The sequence below is a fragment of the Eleutherodactylus coqui genome, chromosome 2 (genome assembly GCF_035609145.1).
Source record: "Eleutherodactylus coqui strain aEleCoq1 chromosome 2, aEleCoq1.hap1, whole genome shotgun sequence".
Lineage (NCBI taxonomy): Eukaryota > Metazoa > Chordata > Amphibia > Anura > Eleutherodactylidae > Eleutherodactylus > Eleutherodactylus coqui.
The window spans coordinates 284,387,521-284,412,795 of NC_089838.1; the positions used below are offsets into that span (position 1 = coordinate 284,387,521).

Consider the following 25,275-nt stretch of genomic DNA (forward strand, 5'->3'; position numbering starts at 1 on the left):
GGAAGGTCCTGCTCCCCACAGAAAGCAATGGCAGGGAGCTGAGAAAAGAAAAGCTAGACAATGCCATTTTGTTGAAGCTTTGGGTGAGGCTGAAGGCCTCGCCCAAGCCCCACCCACTGGTGTCACGGCCAGCAGCCATCTTGGCCATATAAGAAAAAGGAGATGAGACCAGCTCCAGGCAGAGACAAGGGGAATGCTACCCAGCAGCACACAGAGAGAAGGCCAGGCCAGTGTGTAGGAGACGCAGCATCAGTTTATATCAGCGGCCGCCATGTGTTGGAGGTTGGCGTGCGTGCTGTCCCCATGTTGGCAAGCAGCGCAGGAAAGGGCTGAAAAGTTCAACTAAAGGGACTGATGACCTAGGAGGGGCAAACATGAAACAATGCCGCATGGAAGGAGAGGGAATCTCCTTTCCCCACAAGGGACTCAGTCCCCAAAGAAGCAGGCGGCACTATGAATTCGAGACAATGACAACTGCAGGAAAAGTGAGACCGGTCCAATGACAGTTTAGTGCGCACACTAGGGACAATAACGGACTTATGGATACAACTGAGGGAGAATTTCCCCAGAAGGGACTGTGATGCGAGGGTTATGTAAATTAGTGGCAACGTGTGCAGTGCAGATAGTGAGCAATGTGATGTATAGGGGGAAGGGACTTGTTATTTGTATAGCGCTAACTTATTCCACAGTGCTTTTAGTTAATTTGTTTATTACCCCCCAGCAAGCTGTGTACTCATTTTACCGACCTCAGAGGGATAGAAGGCTGAGTCAACCTTGAACTAGCTACCTGGACCATGCGGGAATTGAACCTGCAATCTACAGGTCGTGAGTGAGAGCTTAGGACTGCAGAGTGTGGTGCAGAGTCTTAAGACAGCAGTATGCAGTCCTAAGCTCTCTCTCATGACCTGAAGATTGCGAGTTCAATCCCTGCATGGTTCAGGTAGCCGGCTCAAGGTTGACTCAGCTGGGGAGGAGGATGTATAGTGATTCAGGATGTAAGCTGTATTGTAAAGGGGACAGTCTATACAGCGGTGTTCTGCGCTTGTTTGAGTAGGGGTATTATGCACCAGTTTAAGACTACGTAAGATGAAAGTGTACATGAGATGACATTCTCACCTACGGTGCATTGGAGACATGTCTGCAGTGACACGGAGCTGTGAAATTTAGTGATGTACTCCGTCACCAACGGTGAACGAGGTTGATCATGCTGCGGATCTCGAGGAATAGTACAGAGTACGATGTCGAGTACTGAGAGAGTTGAAGTGCCTTGTTGCCCCGATGTAAGCAGAGCATGCTGCTGAGTTCTGAGAATGTTGTATGAAGATATATGTTAAGTCTGACTTATAGTTAAATTATGTAATGTATAAGTTACCAGTATTCTCCTATGGAGAGATATAAAACAAGTTGCCTTAAGTTAAGTTTATTTTTATAAAAAATGCTGCCTTTGTCTTTGAGCTGCTGCGCCATCTTGAACCTGCATCGCACCACCACCCGTGAAAGCTGTTAGCAAAAAAACAATCACACAAGGACAATTAAAATAACTCAACACAACTAATATAACAAGGGGTTTCTCCAAATTCTACACAAAGTGCCCCATTTAATGACTACTGCAGTCTCAGGGTGCATTCACATGAACGTATATCGGCTCGGTTTTCACGCCGAGCCGATATACGTTGTCCTCGGGTGCAGGGGGGGGGGAGAATGGAAGAGCCAGGAGCAGGAACTGAGGCTCCCGCCCTCTCTCTGCCTCCTCTCCGCCCCTCTGCACTATTTCCAATAAGAGGAGGCGGGATGGGGGTGGGGCTAAAGTCCAGGAATTAGCCCCGCCCCCATCCTGCCTCTCCTTTTGCAAATAGTGCAGAGGGGCGGAGAGGAAGCAGAGAGGGGGCGGGAGCCTCAGTTCCTGCTCCTGGCTCTTCCATCCTCCCCCCCCCCCTGCACCCGAGGACGACGTATATCGGCTCGGCGTGAAAACCGAGCCGATATACGTTCGTGTGAATGCACCCTCAGGATTAGGCCTCATGCACACGGGCGGATTATTGCTGCAGAATCCTGGCGTGGGCAAATACCTCCAGATTCAGCAGCGATAACCCTCCATAGCACGCTATGATTCTTCATGCACGTGAGCAGAAAGCAATTGCGGTTTCCACTGGCTGATGAAAAATCGCAGCATGCTCCATTTTCCTGCAGCTTCCGCGTGGATTCTGTGCGTGCTGTGGACATGAGGTCTTATTCAACCCCTTTATGACAAGTGTATTTAGTACTTGGTTGAGCACCGTTTGGCTGTTATGACCTGCTGCAAACATGATGCCTAATTTCCAAGATTAATACAAAATTCTTCGCTTGTTGGACAAACTTCTGCTTTAGTTTCAGTGTTTGTAACCTATTGTTGAACTTTTATACCGCCACAAGATGGCACAGTGTGATTGCGGTTTGTCAAGGTCACATCTCACTTTTCTTTGTTGCACCCAGTCTATGAGACTGACATATATTGCAGCTCTGCACACAATATGTATTTGCAATCTAATTTATCGCAGATCCACATACACAAGATTTTTTTGTGGAGGCTGATTTCATATTTCACATAGACTTTAATGGAGAGAGAACACATGAGCAAATCCACATATAAGAACTGGGCACCTCCATTCTTGGGTTTGGCCAGATGACAGATTCTCTCCGATCAGACATTTATGGCATGAGCCATGAATGTCAATAATGGGAAACTCCTTTAAAGGGGTTGTCTCCTAAATACAACCTCTCTCCATATGAACGTCATGGTAAGATGCAGCTTCCACAGCAATAAGAGCTGATTACCATGCCGGCATCAACTTCAGTTGGTGAGTCAACCCCTATATGTAAAATAAGTAGTTTCTATGTGTCTAAGAACTATATTATCATTGTAACAATTATGTTGATTAGCGACATATTACAAGAGATAGCAATTCATATGCAATATACTAATAAAAGTAACAAGTTGGACTTCTCATTAACCGATATCATTCTTTTTACCCAGAGTCCCTGGCAGCAGCGACCACGTGAGTTATTATTAATCATCTGTATTCTAGATGTTTGATGATATGAAGCCAGTCCTGATCAGTCAGTCATCCCTATGGGGGGCAGAATGAGTAGACAGAAGTTTTGTAGGTTTGACATAATGATTCAAACTTCTCTGTATCCCCTTCACCAATAATAGTACTAGAAATACATTGATAGGTGATGTAGTGGTAGATATGTCCATCATATGTTGGACAGATATTGGCAATACAATCGTTCTCTTATCTTGCAGCACCAAAGCAGGGCAGACCGGTGCCACCCAAAAAGCACGGCCCCCCTCTCCCTCCTCCCGATCGCAGGATGTCTCTTCCAGGTACAGTCCTGCGTTCACCACCACCATGCGGTAACAACTTCCCAAGAGGAATGGATGGTGAGAATAACCTGTTTTAGAAAATCTAACAGCAAAATTTAAGCAACATCTGAATCAAAACAATTTGAATAATTTTGTTCCGATGCATTTCCTTCGTTCTGTAGTCCCGGCCACCATCTCAGCCATGATTGGTTAAAATGGGAATATCCCTTTAACTCTATGTTTATGCAGGAGATTTGGAGTCCAGTTTATGAAAAGCAGTTAATAAAGATCAAGTGAGATAATAATCAACACAGAGTAACGGACCTAAAATAGACATGATGTCAAAAGTCAGGCATTCTCTTTAGAGGAGAACAGGAAATACAATGTGAACATACAAACTCCATGAGGATGTTGCCTATAGCCAGATGTAAACCAAGAACCCCAATGTTACAAGGCAACAGTGCTAGCCACTGAGCCACCAAGCTTTTTCCTTCTCCAAAGAAGTAGAAGATGTTGTTGCTCCTCTTCCTCCTCCTCTTCTTCCTGCTCCTCCTCCTTTTCTTCCTGCTCCTCTTCCTCCTCCTCATTTCCCTTCTCTTTCACTTTATTTTTCTCCTCTGGAGGAGGAAGAAGGAAGAGAGAAAGGAAGGAGGAAGAGCAAGTATGGTGGCTCAGGCATTAGCACTGTTACCTTGCAGTGCAGGGGTCCTGGGTTCAAATCTGACCAAGGACAACATATGTATGTTCTGTTTGTGTTTCTTATTCTCTCCAGGAAAGGAAGAACAAGCATGGTGGCTCAGGCATTAGCACTGTTGCTTTTCAGTGCTGTAGTTCTTGGTTTAAATCTGACCATGTTTGACATCTGTATGGACTTTTTCAAAGTCGATGTTCTCCTTGATGAGATTTGAACCCAGGACCCCTCACTGCAAGGCAACAATGCTAACCTTCTCCTGCTGTCCCTCTTCTTCCTCCTCATCCCAGAAAACCCTAGTGTGAAGAGAACTGGAAGCAGATAGCTTTGTGCATATTGCTCTCATATACTGCCATATGGAAACCGCTATCTGTTTCCAGTTTATTTGCACTGACAGTTTGGGGGGGAAGAGCTGCTTGTTGGGGATCCCGAATGGCAGACTCTCGCCAATCAACTATTGATGATCTATCCTGAGGATTGGTTATCAGTCTTTCAATCCCAGAAAACCCATTTAAAAGGTAACCTATCATCATACTGTCCAAACCATGAACCTTGGACAAGCAAGACCATTGCAGGGGTGTATGTGCTATTCTGAAATTCTGCGGCATTCAGAATAAACCTACTTTGAAAATTGGCACAGAAGGGGCCTGGAGTCATGGAGCGGAGCCCCGTCGGCTTCTTCCTGCCCAGCTTACATAGACTGAGAGGTCTCTCCCTGCTTGTGTATTGGGTGAGACAAGAGACCCCTGATGATATTTGTAAAGCTGGTAGCAGATTGCTCAGGAACACGAACATCTTAGCTAAAGGTGCATTTAGACACAAAGATGATTGCTCAAAAGATGGCTTTTGAGTGATCATTTTGCATAAAACTACTACTTGGTACTAATGCCTATTAGTACCAATTAGTAGCGTGTGAGCCGCGGAGGGCTGTATTCAGAGAACAGACTACCTGCTGTTCTCTGAATACATTCCCTTTGTTCTGCCACGGGGCTGACAGCTGAGACAATGTAATCAGCTCTTCCCATGGCAGAGCACAGCGCTCGGTCCTTCTTATCAGCTGTTCTGACAAACGACGGATTTCATGCCAAACTGAAAAGTAAAAGATAGGCACATTTACATGCAACGATTATCACTCAAAAGATGGCTTTTGAGCGAATTTTGAGCGATAATTGTTGTGTCAAAATAGGCCCTAACATTCATGCCCAGTTATTGGGTTGTGTAAAAAGCCCATAACACTTACAGTCACTACAAAGAGCAGCTTTTAATCTGGCAGACTCAATATGACCATGTTATACTTGGTTGATCATCCATTTTCCTTGTAGCAACGCTGTAGGTAAAGTCCTGTGGGTATGAACAGTTTCTACCTTCAGTAACGGCTGGTCACTAGGGGGTCTGAACGGCCAGGTACCCCATTATCAGCCTATGACAGACAGTAACATTAGTTAAGAGGTTGTCCTTGCTGGACAACTTTTACCTCATCTCTTTCTTGTTCTCAAGCTTTCCCATATTCCTTAAAGGGGTTGTGTCACAATTAACCCCTGCTGAGACCCCTACCAAACTGGAGAATGGAGGTTCCTCTCTCCTCCTCACTGTGGGCTCTCTGCACCCCCTGCAGTGAGGAGGGGCTTGAATAGAGGATCGGTCAAGAATACATGGTGCCACTTCATTCATTTTCATTGGACTGCTGGAGTTAACAGAGTTCTTAGACTCTGCTATTTCCGTCAGTCCCATTGAAATGAATGGAGTGGCACTGCACATGTGTGTCCATTGCTCCATTCAATCTCTATGTCATTGCGGGTGGGTGCAGTGAGCCATCGGTGACGAGAAGAGCGGTACGCGGGACACCCTCACCAATCAGATTATCACCTATGGATAGGTGATAAACGTCAATTGTGGAACAACCCCTTTGAAGTAGGTTTGTAATTGCAGTATCATGTGGACCATTGTAGCTCAGTGACCCCATCACTGAGTACGATGGCATAAAGCCGTTTCACATATATTGAACCTGCTGTCGCCTGTTTGGCTGGAATGTATCCACCTCAGTTGTTATTTTTATGACTCAATAAAGAAGTTTTTTACAAGTCTACAAAAGCTGAATGCCGCAGATGTTTGACTCTGTGATTCAGCCGCTCAGCACCTTCTACCTCTAAGCCCACTGAACTGTTATAGGTGTGCCAGCATTCTTCGCTCTTATTTTGCACCCAAGGTGTATCCCTATGACTGCGACACCATGAATCAAACGTTTAGATCTTATTTAAAGTCACCTCTAGTAATTGACGAGATTGTTTTATCCTTCCCTGCAGATCTCTACTTGACGTTATTGGATACAACGGTATGAAAAGTGAAATATATGTAATGGACTAATAATAAGATCAATGGCGGTAAATTGTTATCTATTATAGAAAATATTCAGATTGGCCTTGTGTGTGTGCAAATCTAGTATTTTGAGATGTCCTCTTTTTATTTGGAGGCACTTGTAGCCACCATTATAATGTAGCTGTCAGAAGACAGGTGTACACTTAGACAAAATGCCCATAAAGAGGTTGACCAGCGAAAACATGACGCTAGTTCACCTAACAATTGGGCTGTGTAAATGGACCAATGATCTGCTGATGAATATGCAAACTCTCATTCATCAGCTGATCCCTTGCTTGTGCAAGTATGAAAATGCTTGCTGGTCAAACTTCATATCTGAGGGCTTATTTACACAAGTGTATATCAGCCGTCGTTTTCACGGCCGGACGATTTACGCTCCCATCTGATGCATTGGATTCCAATGCATCAGATCACACAGGCGTATTCCCGTGGCATAAAAGCACCCGGCCGGCAAATATAGCGCTGGGCGTTTTTACGCCGGGCAGCAAAGATAGTCCTGGAACTGTCTTTGTGCCCTGAATATGTCAGCCGCTGCATAGACTCCTATGGGAGCCAATGACAGCGGCCGGAGAAGGGAAGTGGGAGGGAGTTTAGTGGCGTGACGGCTAAACTCTCTCCCCCTCTCTCCTCCCCTCCGTCTGTTTGCGATTGGAGGGGCGGGATGGGGGTGAAGCTAAGCTCTGTCCTGCTCCGCTCCCTCCAATTGCTAGCTGCATACAAGGGTAGGGGGCAGCCGCTTAGCTCTGCTTCCGCCCTGCCCCAATTCCATTGCAAATAGCCGGAGGAAGGAGAGAGGAGGTGAGCCGGTGAGGGGGAGGGAAGGAGAGGCAATGGCATTGCGGCCTCGGTGTATATGTGTCAGGCCTGTGCCGTCTGAACGTACGCACAAATGTTAGATTTGTGCGCCCGTTCACGCTTTTTTACAGAGCCAGCGGGTGCACGTAAAAAAACGCCTACGCTCGTAGGAAAGAGCCCTCATGTAAAAGGGAAAATGTGCAGCCTATCAGTGACAGCTGTACGGGGATAAGTGATCCTGTTACCCATCAATTTATCTCCATAGTGCAGATAATCTACCCATGTACACAGAGGGAGCAAGCGCTGACTGACACGCTCATTGTCAGTCAGTGGTTGTTAGCACAGGCAGATTATCTGCCCTTGCAAAAGGCCCATGTTGAGCCTTTAACATAGACCAATTATTGGATCAGATTGATCCTCCAAATGCTCATTCCCTCGACAATCAGGCCATGCAAAGGGACCATCGATCAGCCGACGAATGAGTAAACTCTTCTTCATTGGCTAATGAGCATGTTTATGTGAGCATAGTCAGGAGGAATATTACCACTCCTTAAGGAGAGCACCTAGAGAGTGAGTGAGGAGACTTATAAGGCCATGCGTGCTCCTCTGGGAAATATATGCAAATAAGGAATATGTGAGCATAGAAGCGCTCATTGATCGGCTGCACAACTCTCTATGTAAGCAAGGAGACGTACAGACGATCAATGACAGCTGTATGGGGACGACCGATCCTGTCCCCACAGAGTAGATGATCTGCCCATGTACACAGTAACAAGTAAGAAGCGCTGGCTGACGTGTTATTTGTTGGTCAGTGGTCGTTAGCACAAGCAGATCATCTGTGTAAAAGGACTTTTAGGTGAATCCTGGCTATCAGTGGGTTTTGGAGAATCAACAGAAGACAGATGCATGTGAAGAATAGAAGATGATGGGAAATGCTGGCTTGGGTAGGAGGTCTGTAGAATGCATGGCATCCAGGCAAAAAATGCTTCCTTGTTTTCTTCTCAACAGTCCAGCACACACAGCGATGTCCCTACAGGTAAGAAGACAGAAAGTACGTTTAGCATCTCATCCTGGATTGTCCACATCCATAAAACACAGGTTTTTTATTCTTCATGGACAATAAATAATATGCTTCTCCGTCAGACTGGGAGTATAGTGGAGTAATAACTAGAAGGACACACACACCAGTATACCCAGTTCCAGCAACCAGTAAGACATCCACAGTAGTGGCACACAATATACTGTACAAGAGGGTTGATGATGGTGGACATAGTGGTATTGTTGATGATATTTGTAATACCACCCTGGCGTGCGCAAATGCATGTTGCATCGTATTTTATGTATGATCCATTTACACATATCATAGCTGGCAGCTCAGTCTATGCCACATGGATGCCAACCAAACAGCTCTCTTAAGTACAAGCCAAAATTTCTATATGGCTCACCTACTGTCCATCAGTGCTACAATTCTCTCATAAGTGCCATCCACAGTGAACTATAAGTGACAGCTACACTGACCTGATAAATGCCAGCCATGGTGCTTTTGTAAGTATCGGCCTTAGTTCACCCTAGATACAGTGCTTTATAACTGCCAACCAGATGTTTCCCCTTTTCAAGTGTCCATATAACACAGCTAGAGAGTTCCCATAATAACAGCAGCCACAGCCCTACAATGAGAAAGAATCAGTGCCCCATAGATGCCAACCAAACAGCTGCCATAAGTGCAAGCCAAAGCCCCTTTAAGTCTCACTTGCTGCCCCAAAAGTGCCATCTACAGTTCTTGTAAGTGCAATTCAGAGACCTAAGTGCCTTCATAAGTGTAGGCCCCTCTACCACTCAGTTTCAGGACCTTCCAATAGTGTCAGTTGTGTCCTCAAGGTTGTAGGACCTTCCAAGTGCCCAATGCCACACTTGAAAGGTCCTACAACCTTGAGGACACAACTGAGACTATTATAACATTTTGTGCCCGATTATGATATGTGCCAACGCGACTAGTGACTCTCTTGCCATTAGCTGGAAGTAATAATATCACTGTGAATGCTTTTGAAGTTTCAAGTAAAAGGGGGTTTCTGGGTATTTAGCATTGATGACCTATCCTCAAGGGTCTGTGACTCAGGATCCCTGCCGATCAGCTGAGCTGCCAGTCCACATTGGTGGTCGGAGCAGGAAATGTTTGCTCCTATTGAAGTCAATGGGAGCAATACCTTCTATTACACATCCAGCTCCTCATTGTGGTCAGAGCCAGAAGTGCAATGTAAGGCATCATTCTGATTGATTTCAATGGAAGCAAAGCCTTTTTATTACACTTCTAGCTTTGACCACTGATCTGGAAATCTGGCTCCACTGCACTGACAGCAGGCCAGAGGATCAGCTAATTGGCCGGGATCCTGAGGATAGGTCATCAATACTAAATACCCAGAATACCCCTTTAAAGATCCCTCTATCATGGTGCAGCACCAGTCGTATATATGTACAGGTGAGGGGCAATCACCCCTTGATGACTGATCTACATATAAAGTCCCCAGCAGTGCAGAAGCTTTTAATTAATGGATCCTAGATGCCGCATGCACAATACACCTGTGACCACAAATATACTGTACAGGGTGATCCCCTCACTAGAGAGGGCTGTGATTGTGGTCAGAGCTCTAAACAACAACCTATTGCTTTCTTATAGGGAGTGAAGGAAAACCGAGGCAGCGGTCAGAGGTGAGGGTGTGGGTTATTACGTGATTTATTTCATTTAAAGTATCAATTACATTTATATATTACTAGCCCGGGTATCCGATATAGAACGCGTGCAATACAAAGCGTGCCGCCCGAATAACTACTTTAAATGCGTCACGGAGCATTCGCTGTAGCGCTGATTTAAAATTACAAATATAGCTGTTCGTCCCCCATAAAGTAGATCTGTAGGAACTTGTGTTCCTCATGTAATTCAGGTAGTATTGAACCAACACAATGATAAACGTCGACCACAATCCGCCATCGCTCAATTCCTTTGTCACACCAAATGATGTTATTTGAAAACATGAGTTGTACTTTCTCATATTTTCCAGGAAATGTTTAGATGCGGAAGATGACCCTGACATAAGAGTCTCTAGTGGTTTATGGGAAGTTCTAAACGTTGATAGTAAAACCTTTCCGCCAAAGCAACATAGTCCAGGGGTCTCCTGGGGCCACTTTACAGTCCATGGGTCTCCTGGGACAACTTTATATTTAAGGGGTCTCCTGGGGCTACTTTATAGTCCAGGGGTCTCCTGGGACCACTTTATAGTGCAGGGGTCTCCTGTGGTCACTTTAGAGCATTGCAATATGAACCTGGTTTGTTCATTTGGCCAATAGAAAGCTGGGGATGACACTCAGAGTTGTTGTTTGCATTGTATCTAAAAGCTTCCCCTCCTCCAAGAGTTTCCAAGCTGTTCTTGTCAAACTTGAGTGTCTCTCAGTCTGAAGAATGTCGGGCATGCTTCACTTCGCCAGTTTGTACAATTCAAACAGCTTGGAAATTCTTTGGTGTGACAAAGGAACTGAGCGACGGCAAATTTTTGTCGAAGTTTAAAGTCCAAAGGAAAATTTATCATTGTGTTGGTTCGCTACTACCTGAATCAAATGAGGAACACAAGTTCCTGCTGATCTACTTTAGGCCTCATGCCCACAGCCGGGTCAGATTCTGACTGCGAAATCTCGCATCGGAATCAGACCCGGTGCCCTGGCAGAGGCTCCCAAGGACCCATACTCATCTGTCCGGATCCGCCACCAGTGTCTCGGCCGACACGCATGTGCAGTTCCTGACGTACCGGCGCTGGGCTATGACGCGGATTCCCGTGATACTTCTGTAGAAGTGCCGTGGGATGGACGGCTTCCATTGACTGCAATGGAAGACGTCCATGCGATTTTTCACACCAAATAGAGCATGCTGTGATTCTCCCCCGCAAGCGGAATATCACAATTGATTTCCGCTCATGGGCAGGGAAGAATCTTTTCATATATCATGTTTATGGATAGACATTGCTGCAGAATTCGTGGCGGGAGTCTGGCCTCGAATTATGCTGCGAAAATCCGTCCGTGAGTATTGGGCCTTATGGGGGCCGAACAGCAGCAAACCGACCGACGAACATCCCAGCCACTAGGGAAGATATTGTCTTATTGCTGCACGAGAATAACAGATATGTTCGTAGTTTTAAATCAGCGCTACAGCAAATGCCCCGTGATTAAGGATGAGCGAATATACTCGCTAAGGCACTACTAGCTCGAGTAATGTGCCTTAGCCGAGTATCTCCCTGCTCGTCCATAAAGATTCGGGGACCGCCGCGGCTGACAGGTGAGTTGCGGCGGGGAGCAGGGGAGAGCGGGCAGGAGAGAGAGATCTCCTCTCCGTTCCTCCCTGCTCTCCCCCGCAGCTCCCCGCCCTGCGGCGGCCCCCGAATCTTTAAGGACGAGCGGGGAGATACTCGGCTAAGGCACATTACTCGAACGAGTAGTGCCTTAGCGAGTATACTCGCTCATCCTTACCCGTGATGCATTTAAAGCAGTTATTGGGGCACCACGTTTTGTATTGCACGCGTTCTTCTTCTATAAACCTCTATTCGTCCATCTTTAACTGCGAATAGTAGACAACAGGCAGTAAAGTCAGCCAAAGGAGCACAGCGGCCAGGTGAGTGCTGCAGCCCCTCGTTCTAGCGATCAGCGGAGGTCTTAGCATCCAGATCCCAAAGATCAAAACTTGACAATCCTAATTTTGAGATTTTTCCTATAATTTTACTTAGTAAGAATACAGCACTGTAGACCATTCTATGTGAACTATATATATTGTGAGACGGTGACCGGCAAGGTGCTGGAGGGCAGGTATATTTCGCCTAGGATGCTCTCCTATGCTGCTTTGGGGAGCGCTTGGACAGATACGTGCCACCGAGCAGCCTGGGCTCGGTGGAGGAAGCCGGCAGTATGGTGTCAGTAACACTAAGTTACTGACACGTGGTAGCAAGTAAGTGGCTCCAAGCCGCATAATCCGGGCCGGCTTTTCCTGGAGTGACCAAAGTGAAGGGTGGGATGGTCACTCCCACGTACCAGGTGGGGCTGGTACCAGGCCTTATAAAGCCTGGGCCTACAGGGCCAGGAGGAGAGCTGAGACCTTTGCAGGTCTGAGAGTCCTGGCTGGCTGTGTGCAGGAGCCATTTGTTTACCAGTATGTAGACAGGGACGCTCCATGTATAGTAAGTGCTCAGACGAGCAGGATTTGCTTTATGTTTGCCTGATGTAAAGGCCTGTATTTTGCTTTGTTTGCTTGGAAATAAACCCAGGCAAAGCCTGGACTAAAGACTTTATCCTATGTGTCACTGTCTCTGACTGCTTATGCCCAGGTTGCTACCGATCCTAAACGCTAGTCCCTCACAATATTTATAGCACAAATCTCTCTCCTGCGCTGATCAGTGGGGTATACTAGATAGCATAGTGTCCCATAGCTAAATTCAAAATACCCCCCTCCTCAAAGGGAAAAATTGGGATGAGGGAAACTTTTGCTACTGCTGTCCTGTAGCCCTCAGTCCTGGACAGAATAGCTGCGGATTTCTACTGCGGTTTTATAGCTGGAAACGTCTGTCCTGTGAATATAACCTCATACCTTCCAGGGTGTTCCAGCTTCCTTTCAGACACAGATTCAATTCCTGTGCTCCCCTTTATACTGTGATAGACCTACAAATGACAACCGTCTGGCTGCATGCACCCACCACTAGGTGGAGCTCACTGCATATGGTGTATAAATGCTAATCGCCCCCTTAGTGGCTGCTGCAGGAATACAGAATATTATCATGAAAGAAAGCAGGTCAAACAGTTCACATGTGGAGCCCCCTCTACCATGTGCCCCACAACCATGGCCTTGTTTGCCCCTCTAGTAGATTTCCCACTGGTCCTGATAATTTACTGTTTAGCTCACAGGATTTCCTACAATAGATACAATTCTAGCAAACTCAGGGTCAAGTAAGAACTGGTTCACTGCCTCTACATGTAATCAAGAATGTTCCCATTAACTTACAACACAAATCTAAATGTATCAAAAAGTTTCATAACAGGAATTAAAAGGATTGTCCCAATTGTAAACTAATTATAGCCTGTTCGTAGGATAGGCCATGAATAGTACATCAGTAGAGGTATGCCGCCCAGGACAGCTACTAATCAGCTAGTCACAAGGCGATGCATTCTTACACTTTGATTTTTACAGGAAGTAGACAACTCCATTCTTACTGTAGTGGCCAGGCCTGGTATTACACGCCAAAGTCTCATTCACTTCAGTGGGAACTTTATGTGTAATACCAAGCCTGGCCACTGCAGTGAGAATGGAGCTGCCTGCTTTCTGCAGAAATCATCTCAGTACACAAGCACACTGACTCACAAAACAGCTGATTGGTAAGGATCCTGGGCGGCAGACCCCACTAATTTACTATTGATCGCCTCTTCTGCGGATGGGCCACGAGTAGTTTTCTACTGGACAAGCCCTTTAAAGTGATTTATGGATTCTTTTCTAATTTTTCAGAAAAGGAGTGAGAAGATGAGCACTTGCCTATCAATTCACTCCTTTGCACCTAATTAGGCTGTTTATTGACTCCACGACTCAGCTGTTTAACCCCCCAGATGCCACAGTCAATGCTAATCACAGCATCTAAATGGTTTTACAGAAAAAAAAGAAATCAAAAACTTTTTTCCCCTTATAGAGTTTTATTTTTGAAAAAAAAATCCTAGGAATCTCTGTAATGAGCCGTACTGTAAAATTAATCCATAATTTATCCCTTGTGATCAATACTGCAAGAATAACGAACCAACTAAAAAACAACGCTGGAATGACTTTCTGTTCATCCTTGCCTAACCCGGGAATAATGAGTAATTCAGAAGTCATATCAATACTACAATGGGGCTAACAAGCCTAACCTACAGTTATGGGTATGGTGAAATGAAAATGCTGTGACACAAAAAGAAGGCATTTTGTAAAAAAAAGTGTTTATATTACGTATTAATAGTAAAATATAGCAAAAGGTGTATAAATGTGGTATCGCACTAAGGGCTTATTTAGACGACCGTTTATCGGCTCGGTTTTTACGTCGAGCCAATGTACGGTGTCCTTGTCTGCAGGGGGGGAAAGGATGGAAGAGCCAGGAGCAGGAACTGAGCTGGGACTTAGCTCCGCCCCCGTCTCACCCTCTCCTATTGCAAATAGTGGCAAGGGGTGGAGAGGGGGCGGGAGCTCAGTTCCTGCTCTTGGCTCTTTCACCCCCCCCCCCCCCCCCCCCGCAGACAAGGACACCGTACATCGGCTTGGCGTGAAAACCGAGTCGATATACGGTCGTCTAAATAAGCCCTAACAGTAATAGCCCATAGAACAAAGTTAACATATAATATTTACTGCATGGAGAATGTTGAAAAAAAAATCACAAAAAACAGAGAACTTACTGACTCCCCCCCCCCAAAAAAAGCTAATAAAAGTGCTAAAAATTCTTCAATACAATTTATATATATATACATATACAAAAGGGATTAACATAAAAACCACAACTCACTTGTATGTGTTTAGGGCTGACAATCATTTTTACAATAGGGCTTAATTAAAAATGTTGCGCTGTTTCTCTTCTGCAGCTTCTACATACCACTGTATGTAGCCATAGGCTAAGATCAGTCACGTAAGAAAGGTGTTAGGATGCACGTATGGCTCCTGAGTTATGCGCCAAATATTTTTACTTGGGGCGTAAATGTAAAATCTGTAATAACAAAGTGGTATTTTCAGGAAGGCTTTTCCAATTTTTACATGACTGTGAGAGGTTCATCCAAGTGCACATCAGAACTGTGTCTTGTCACATGTTGCAACCCTGCATCACATGACCAGGACAGATCCCATCACATGACCAGGACAGATCCCATCACATGACCAGGACAGATCCCATCACATGACCGGGACAGATCCCATCACATGACCGGGACAGATCCCATCACATGACCGGGACAGATTCCATCACATGACCGGGACAGATTCCATCACATGACCGGGACAGATTCCATCACATGACCGGGACAGATTCCATCACATGACCGGGACAGATTCCATCACATGACCGGGACAGATTCCATCACATGACCGGGACAGATTCCATCACATGACCGGGACAGATCCCATCACATGACCGGGACAGATCCCATCACATGACCGGGACAGATCCCATCACATGACCGGGACAGATCCCATCACATGACCGGGACAGATCCCATCACATGACCGGGACAGATCCCATCACATGACCGGGACAGATCCCATCACATGACCAGGACAGATCCCATCACATGACCGGGACAGATCCCATCACATGACCGGGACAGATCCCATCACAAGACCAGGACAGAGTATTATCCACTATAAGTAAACAATGAAAGTTTCTATTAGATTTAGGTAAGCAAACTGTGAGCAACCTGTACAGAAAGTATATTAGAAACTCGTATAATTGTTCATTATATCATTTATAACCTGAAATGGTAAAGATCATTTCCCCTTTAAATTGTGTGCAGGTGACAACAACTACTGTCATTTTTTACAGCTCCCATAAGGGTTGTCCCCTGTCTTTCCATAGACTGTGAATGGTATATAAATAAGCCTGTTCTTTGTTACGTCCTTCCCCTTCTCTAAAGGCCCATTTACACACACAGATGACAGTTTTGAGTGATCATTTTTCATTAGCTACTAATGGGCTAATTAGCCCATTAGTAGCTAACTAGCTTCATTTGCATGTATTTAGAGAACAGCAGGTGGTCTGTTCTCTAAATACATCACAATTGTTCTCCAGTGGGACAGCAGCTGGAACAAGAGATTTGAAGCTGAGCTGAACTCAGCGATGGATGAAAAGTGCACGGTAAGTGCATGATGGGCGCACATTTACACACAACGATTATCGCTCAAATGATGGCTTTTGAGCGATAAGCGTTGTGTGTAAAAGGGCCTTTACTGTTCTGTGCCTCATTATTATTAATGAATGCTGTGCTGCATTGTATACAGGATCAGGGAGTGATGGGAAGACCTTGGTACAGAGGTGAGATGGAGCGGAAAGAAGCTGAGAAAGCTCTTCGCAGAATTAATAAGGTACAGATTACCAACTGAGGACTTACATAAAGATTCTTGTAAACGAGCTATGAGTCCGGGCACGCCCTTTGTATCTCCACCTAGTCCTAATAACTGGCTTCCATTGCACAACATGGTGCATATGTGACATTGTCAAGTGAAGGCTTAGTGTATATCACTACTGAAGATAATGCCAGTGTAGTAAAACTAAGGGCCACAACTCAGCGCTGATTAATGTTAATATATCTCTACCTCTGTTTTTCTGAATTGCTAAATAATATAATTGTCCCTGCATATCCATAGCACTAGGGGAAGATCACTGTATATAGATTAGTAGAGCTAGTAATTAGCTTAAAGGGGTTGTCTGGTAGTAAAATATCGATGACCTATTCATAGGATAGGCCATCAATAGTAGATCTGGGGGGCCACTGCCCCTACTGATCAGCTGTTTGGTGAGCCGTGTGTTCATGAATTGAGCTGATTTCTACAGGAAGCAGACAGCTCTGTTCCCACTGCAGTGGCCAGGCATGGTATTACACCCATTCACTTTAGTGGGAACAATGCCTGTAATACCAAACCTGAACACTGCAGTAGGAACAGAGCTGTCTGCTTCCTGCAGAAATCAGCTCAGTCCACGAGCACACTGCCTTGCTGATCAGCTCATCAACAGGGATCTTGGGCAGCACACTCCCGATGATCTTCTATTCGTGGTCAATCAATAGGATAGGCCATCAATAGTTTACAACTAGACAACGCCTTCATTGAAGGTTGTATAAATCTGTATGCAGTGAGCTTCTCATTGTGAAAGTACCCCGGTCAGGAGATTAAGTAGTTATGTGCAGACCCTCTCCCATTAGGAGTGCCATAGTGGTCCTGTGCCCTTGTGCCCTTCCTCTATGGTAGGTTAGCTAATGCTATCGATATATCTTATGTACAGTTGCATGAACAAGTAAGGAAGTCCTTTGGAGTGACCTGGATTTCTGCGTTGATTAGTAATAAAATGTAGTGTGATTCTTATTTGAGTCACAGTTATGGACAAAGTACAAGAGGGAATCAACTTAAGGGTGCGGGCAGACGAGCGCATAAACGGCGCGTTTTTGCGACCAAACGTATATACGTGACCATCTGAGGCAACGGTTTCGAATGTATTCGTTCACATGGGCGATTTTACGGCGCGTAAAAACGGCAATTCGAAAAAAAACGGTACATATGCGACCAAAATACGCGCCAACGCATATTCGATCGCCGAAAAGACCGTTTGCAAAGTAGGAACAAACGAAAATACGCTTTCTAGCTCTGGTCATGATCGGTGAAAAACGATCGCTCGGGCGATTATACGTTGCGCTCGTGCGAACGTAAATACGCCTACGCTCGTCTGCCCGCACCCTCAGATTGGTTGAAAAGAAGGTGATTCGTGTATTGAAATGTCCAAGTCAGAGTCCTGACCTTAACCCCATCGAGATGCTGCGGCATGAGGTGAATAGGACTATGCACACAAGGCATCCCAGAAATATTGATGAACTGAAACACATTTGCAGTGAAAAATGGTCCATAATTCCTCCTCAACATTGTGCAAATTTTACTTGTAGCTCCAGGAAAAGTTCTCTGGAGATGATTGCTGCTAAAGAGGGATTTATTGGAAATTAAATTGAAGGGTTCACTTACTTTTTCTCCCTGCATTAGGATTTTTACTCGGTGTGCTCAGCAGAAGACATGAATGGTACAATGCTTTGTGTGTTATTATTTTAGTTAGATTGTATTTATCTATCATTGGGATTTAGATAACAATCAGACCATCAATTATTAGCAATCAACACAGAAATCCAGGTGATTCCAAAGGGTTCACTTACTTTTTCTTGCAACTGTATGTTGTCCATACATTCATGCACAAGGGACCCTATTGTAGCTGTAGTTCCTATTTTTATGAAGTCATAAAACTCCTTAAAGGGGTTGCCCAGTTATGAATGATTCATGGCGTATCCCCAGGATCGGTGGGGTCTGCCGCTGATCAACTATTAACTGGGCTTCTGCCGTTAATCACAGAGCTAATTGCTGCTGAATGCAGGCGGCTCCGTTCCCACTACAGTGGATCCTAGACTGCAATACCAATCCCGGCCACTGCCGTGGGAATGGAGGTGTGGGCACCATTACTGTAAGTTGGAGTATTTGTCTTGTATCCGTTGATGCTTCTGTGACACCCTGTTGTCTGTATATCATGCAGGACGGCTGCTTCTTGGTGCGCCTGAGCTCTTCACAGAATCAGATGCAGCCGTATACTCTGGCGGTTCTCTACCACGACCACATTTACAATATTCCCATAAGAGCAGTGGGCGGCAGTGGGTTTTCACTGGGGAAAGAGGGCAAGCGGCATGAGGAGGTAAGTGACAGGAGGAGGTATGTGTTGGGGAGCAATACTAATTTATATCCCCATAGTTTTATTCTTGAAGATGAATTACATTATGTATCTTTAAGGGACCTTTCACACAGGACTGAGTTAGTCCATGGGGACATTTCTGCGTCACAATGTTATTCCTATGGAGCTGGAATTCTGCACCTCCTTTACTTTCTGCTGCGGAATTAGGGGCCTCTTGCAGAATTATTGTTGCGTATTTATAACATACAGGAGTTATAAACCCCAATCAAAGTCCGCAGGAAAAAAAAACTAAGAAATTCAGCAAGATGTTTCACAGAACACATTCCGCAGTTAAAGGTGCTACAAAATCCGCATCTGCACTGTGTCCTGCTGACAATCCCATCCCGTGCGATAGGTCTGTATGTTCTTTTTTCATTTTTCTTGCCCAGATGTAGGACTTTGCATTTCTCCTTGTTGAACACCATTCTGTTAGTCGCTGCCCACTGTGCAAGCTCTTCTAGATCTTTTATGACCACTCTTTGAGTACGATCACTGTTGTGAATCCACCTAACAGTTGCCCTGTTGATCCCATATTTGGCCATTTTTTCAATAAGTATGGTATGAGATTAGAGATGAGCGAGCATACTCGTTGAGGGACCTTACTCAAGCAAGTATCGTCCTTTTCGAGTACCTGCCGGCTTGTCAGAAAAGATTTGGGGGACAGTGGGGGACGGGGGAGAGCGGGGGGGGGGGACAGGAGGGGAGATCTCTCTTTTCCCCCCGCTCACCCCTGCTCACTCCCGCAACCCACCGTTCACCCCCGCCGGCACCCAAATCTTTTCTGACGAGCAGGCAGGTACTCAAAAAGGACGATACTCGCTCGACTATTTTCCCTTAGCGAGGATGCTCGCTCATCTCTATATGAGATACTTTGTCAAATGCGTTACTAAAGTCAAAATATACTATATCCACCACATTTCCCTGATCAACCCAGTTGGTGATTCTGTCATGGAAGGAAATTAGATTATTTTGGCATGACTTGTTTGTTACATATCCATGCCGGCTCTACTTAATTACTTCATTTTCATCCAAGTACTTGTATACATGCTGTTTAATAATTTGTTCCAAGATCTTTCCCGGTATAGAAGTCAGGCTCACAGGCCTGTAATTTCCTGAGTCCAACATGTTACCTTTTTTGTTTCCACATATCATCCGTTTTTCACACGTGCAAGAAAAAATACAAGAAGACTCAAATGATGTAATTTTTATCATACCCAACTGAAAACAGTGTGCGCTAAGAGAAACACAATAAACTTTCAATTTTTTTTTAGGCACCCATAAACGTTAATGGGCACTTCTAGTCTGTGAACATGTGGATACAGACCAAAATAAGGCATGCTGTGAATTTTTTTACATTTTTTTGCGCACAAAATGCACCAATTTAATTTAATCAGTCCGTGTTTTATCTGTATCCGGTCAGCAAAAAATACGGATTAAATACAGACAGAAAATATGCCCTTGTGAATGGGTGTGCATTTCCATGGAAAGTAATGGGACATGGATTTGACGCAGATTTGACGTGGCATCTCCACAGATTCCACATTAAATCTGCTGCAAAATTCCGCTCTGTTAGGGTGCATTTACACGAACGTATATCGGCTCGGTTTTCACGCCGAGCCGATATACGTCGTCCTCGTGTGCAGGGGGGGGGAGGCTGGAAGAGCCCAGGAGCAGGAACTGAGCTCCCGACCCCCCTCTCTGCCTCCTCTCCGACCCTCTGCACTATTTGCAATGGGGAGAGGCGGGACGGGGGCGGGGCTAATTCACGGCACTTAGCCCCGCCCCCATCTCACCTCCTCTCATTGCAAATAGTGCAGAGGGGCGGAGAGGGGGTGGGGAGGAGGCAGAGAGGGGGCGGGAGCTCAGTTCCTGCTCCTGGGCTCTTCCAGCCTCCCCCCCCCCTGCACATGAGGACAACGTACTGTATATCGGCTCGGCGTGAAAACCGAGCCGATATACGTTCGTGTGAATGCACCCTTAAGGTACTATTATAGGGCAGCACCTGTGCTTGAGGGTGCGGGCAGACGAGCGCATAAACGGCGCGTTTTTGCGACCAAACGTATATACGTGACCATCTGAGGCAATGGTTTCGAATGTATTCGTTCACATGGGCGATTTTACGGCGCGTAAAAACGGCAATTCGAAAAAAAACGGAACGTATGCGACCGAAATACGCGCCAACGCATATTCAATCGCCGAAAAGACCGTTTGCAAAGTAGGAACAAACGAAAATACGCTTTCTAGCTCTGGTCGTGATCGGTGAAAAACGATCGCTCGGGCGATTATACGTTGCGCTCGTGCGAACGTAAATACGCCTACGCTCGTCTGCCCGCACCCTTACACTGGAGAGATAGTCATTCATGTGAATGGAGGTGGACCGACAGCAATCATTCTCAAACATTGAGCGGCTCCAGTTTACATGGGCAACACTTTTTTTTAGTTCTGCTTTAAACCAAGTGACTCCAACAGATGAGCGATTTTCTCGCTGAGTGCCCTGTCGGCGGCCGTGTGTACGGATGGGACTTTCTTCAGCTTAACTCTTAACACGACGTGATATGGCGGTGTGCCGTATTATCAGGGTGGTTTATTTGCACTTTGAATTATTTTACAATGGGTTTTGTTGTGTTCAGATCAGAGAACGATAGATTTCAATAGGTAAAGGCCCTTTTAGACATAATGACAATCGCTCTTGAGCGATTCTCGTTCTGTCTAAATGCAGGGACATCGTGCAGTTTTTGTGTACGAGTCACTGATCGCTGAATTTTGGCTTGCTAGAACTAAGGGATCAGCTGTTATCAGCTGGCTGCACTGATAAGATTCTCTTTGCCTGTGTCCTGCTGTGAATTCACAGCAGGGACACTGGCAGTCAGAGTGGAGAACACTAAAGCTGTTTGCATATACAAAGCAGCTGTATTGTTCTATTAGTGGCCACAGCTGTGTCTCAATCAGATTGCATATTCTATAGTAGCTGATTAGTTTGAGCGACCTTTGAGCAATCATCTATCAGTGTAAATGGAGCTTTAAAATAAGACAACGTTCTGTGCTTGGATATCAGAATCGAGGTAAAATGTGTTGCATTTGTAAACGCATCGATTATTGCCCGAACTTGCTAATTTTAATGAGAATTCGGGTGCTAATCGCCCCGTGTAAAGGTACCTTAACACAGACGTTCGGTTTAGTGTCACTGGCAGTTATGATTGCGTAATACAGGTGACTGTAATAAAGTGTTATTATCATGGAGTACACTGTGTGCTGCCAGGTAGTATAGCAGTATATTGCTAAACCATGCCACATTGTGCAATCCGCTTCATAATAGTAAACACACTGTGCCACTCCACCCCTTGATGGGAATACACTGGCCTAAAGGCTTCTATGTGACAGGAGGTGGGCAGTAACTCCATGTATGCGGCGGATATACAGCACCTCCTATATCACAAGACATTATGTAACTAGTCACTAGAGATGCACAACAAGTGCCTCAGCTTACAAGTCACGTCATTGTGTTTGCAAATTTTGTAAAGTTTTGGAGCCTTGATCCAACTCGCTTTAGAAAGTTCCAAAAACTATAAAAACAAAACCATAGAGGAATATTTCTTGTTCGTCACTAGGTGGGTTGTCATGGTGGACCATGATCTTCAAAGAGAATGCAACTTATAATGGTGGTATTCACTTGTGGTTGGGTATTGGCCACTTGTCCTCTCCTCCGGTCAGCAGAGACGATCACACAACCGGCACCAGTGACGTTTATCACAGATGGCCAATCTCTGACCACAAATGGTGGAGTGGTACATTCAGTGCCATTCTCTTCGTTAGCTGGACTACAGTCTCTTCATTTCAGCTCACCTAAAAATAGTCGCAGGTGTAAACAGATAATCGTTGTCTTTCGACGACTAGCTTACAACTTTTAAGGAGACGTCTGCTTGTTTGGCGCGCGCCTCCCTCCCCGAACGCTGATTGGCACCAGCCTTTTTTTTTTCAATATTTTGCTCTACGCTCCTTGGTTCTCTAAAGCAATTTAATACGTGCGCATGATCCTCAACTGGGCCATCCCTGCTGGTCTGCAGAAGAACCCTCGCTGCTGCAGTCTGTCGCTGGTTTGGCATTCGACGGAACACTTGGTGCGACAACCATACGCTGGAAGACCGCTTGCACTTATTTGTGTGCATTCAGTAGACTTGGTAACCAATTAGTGTGCATTGGGGAAGGGGACAATTACATTTTGTCCACTAACGAGCACAATGATTGGCCACGATTGAGGCTTCTTACAGCTTTGTTGGGTTTTTTGCTCCTCCTGTGGGATCGCCATTCCTCCTTCATGTCTTGCAGAGCTAGAAAAGTTATGATCTTGAGCACATTTGCTAGTCAGGTCTTAAGTTCTTAGATCCCTATCATGCTGTTAGTTTTGGTCTCATGGTCAGACCAGTATTTGTAGACATAATCAAAATGTTTTATACTTGTGTGAAACCAGACTATTTAACCCTTTCCAATCCACTGTCTGACGTCTTAACACATTATGATTTAAGGCTGTACAGCTCCGATGTTCGAACACGTCCGTCAGGGTTCTCTTACTGTATACTGCCAGCCTCTATGCTGTCGGAGCCTATCCAACGTGTCACTTCATGCAGTACTGGCATTAGCCAGCAGATAGCGCCGTTGTATAGCAGCAGAAAGAGAGTAAGCCCCCTAGGAAAACCAGGATACAAATTGGATTGGAACAAGTTAATTTACTACTTTGCCCATCAAGTACTGTGGATTGATAAATGTCTTCCTCTCTCCTCAGGTATTTCCCAGTGTTGTCCACCTGATTGAGCATTATCAGCATGAACCACTCAACCTGGTGAATCGCCAGACGTCAGAGAGAGAATGCACTGCCCTGCTATACCCTGCTATCTTATAACACCGCCATCTCTTCTCTATGTCCACCAAAGCCAAGCTGTGAATATGCCGGAACAAGAAAGATTATTTGTAGGAAACACTTTGGGGCGTATCTATTAAACTTTGGCGCATGCCATAATCTGCAAATTTTAGCCTCTTTATGCTGACCTATGGCACTTTACTAAAATTGGGTGCAGGTTACCAAAAGGGGTTAGGCTTCTCACCTCCTCCAGATTTGCTAGAAATTACTGTAAATGATATCTACAACCTGCTTGCTGTAGATGCTAATTTTATTGCTTGCCTGCCCTTATATCCAGTTCAGCTGCAGGGACCCCAATACTTTTCTTTGCACTAGTTTTTAGAACCCCTCCAAAGGACTATTTATTATTTATGAGCCTAGCACTATTGCTCTACAGCACTGGGGTCCTGGATAAACCCTGCACAGAGTTTTATGTTCCTCCCTTGTTTGTCTGGGTTCATTCCCAAACATACCAATAAGTTCCAAGAAGTTAAACTGATCTTTGTAAGTTAATCGACCTTATATGAAAACTGGCCCCATTCTGGGTGTGATAGGGAAATTAGATTGTGAGCCCCACTGGGAACAGGGACTGCCATGAATGATAATATCTGTATACCAAAGCAGAATATTTTGGCGCTACACAAGCATCTGAAAATAATTATACCTTTTTACTTGATTGGTAAAGAGACTGCAGTTCCACTTTTGGCCACAGTGTGGCACAAATCTCTAATTTTCATATACAATGAATGGCCACTTTATTAGAGACCCCTTCTAGTATTGCGTTTTACCTATTTTGGCCTTCAGTACTGCAGCAGTTAATTGTGGCATAGATTCCTATTAGGTTTTGAAATCACTCTGTAGGAATATTGGCCCATGTGGACAGGAAGCTTCGTATAGTGCTGCAAATTAGATGGAGGTACTGACATACTTTGAACCGCTGACAAAATGGGTTCATTGATTCATGGTGCTTGCACCAAATTCTAACCCTCCCATCAGTGCAGTGCAACAGAAATCTGGATTCATCTCACCAGGAGATGCTTTCCCACTGCTCAGTGATTCAATTTTTGCACTCTTTTGCCCATTGGAGTCTTGTCTTTATGTGTCTCTATGCTAAGTAATGGCATAGTGTTTCAACACATTAGTTGGAGAACCAGCATTGCATTTAACTGCAGTTCACTTTAATTGTGCATCGCCAGTTCACCAGAACGATTCTTGACAACCTCCTGTGACCCCTTTAGGGCCGAGCTTGACAAAGATACTGCATAGAGTTGAAACGCTGCTTGTTTGTACTCTTTTATCCGGATCAATAAAGGAGCATCGGCTGTGATGCATTAATTTTTACTAAACCGATTTATGATGCTGTCCTGCCTCTCTTACTTTTGACTATAGCTTGAAGTTTTGGAGTCAGCTCCTTATTTAGGCTGCGCATATTTATTTGCCTCACACCAGTGGTGTCTACCTGGGAGTGCTGCTGTGTTCTCTATCTCTAGAAGGTTCCCTTTTAAGAGCATTTGAGTTAAAAAAGAAAATAGAAAAGTTACCCTACAGGCATGAACGGTGGGTAAATCATTAGGCCATGGCTTAGGGTGGGTCATAGATTTGTCAACAGTCATTAACAAATTGCCTGTAAATAACAATCATTGCAGAGTGAGGGCGCTTTTACATGGAA

General features: G+C 45.1%; 1 protein-coding gene across 1 annotated transcript in view; it reads left to right on the top strand.

Moving 5' to 3' along the window:
* Positions 1-24,956, top strand: part of SH2D6 (SH2 domain containing 6) — a 47,614-nt gene extending 22,658 nt beyond the window's left edge. The window contains exons 7-14 of the mRNA XM_066593111.1: positions 3,014-3,035; positions 3,287-3,424; positions 6,341-6,369; positions 8,217-8,244; positions 9,883-9,914; positions 16,237-16,320; positions 18,521-18,676; positions 23,493-24,956. Coding sequence (XP_066449208.1) covers positions 3,014-3,035; positions 3,287-3,424; positions 6,341-6,369; positions 8,217-8,244; positions 9,883-9,914; positions 16,237-16,320; positions 18,521-18,676; positions 23,493-23,609 — 606 coding nt within the window. The 3' untranslated portion in view covers positions 23,610-24,956. The remainder of the gene's footprint in view (positions 1-3,013; positions 3,036-3,286; positions 3,425-6,340; positions 6,370-8,216; positions 8,245-9,882; positions 9,915-16,236; positions 16,321-18,520; positions 18,677-23,492) is intronic.
* Positions 24,957-25,275: the final 319 nt, after the last annotated feature.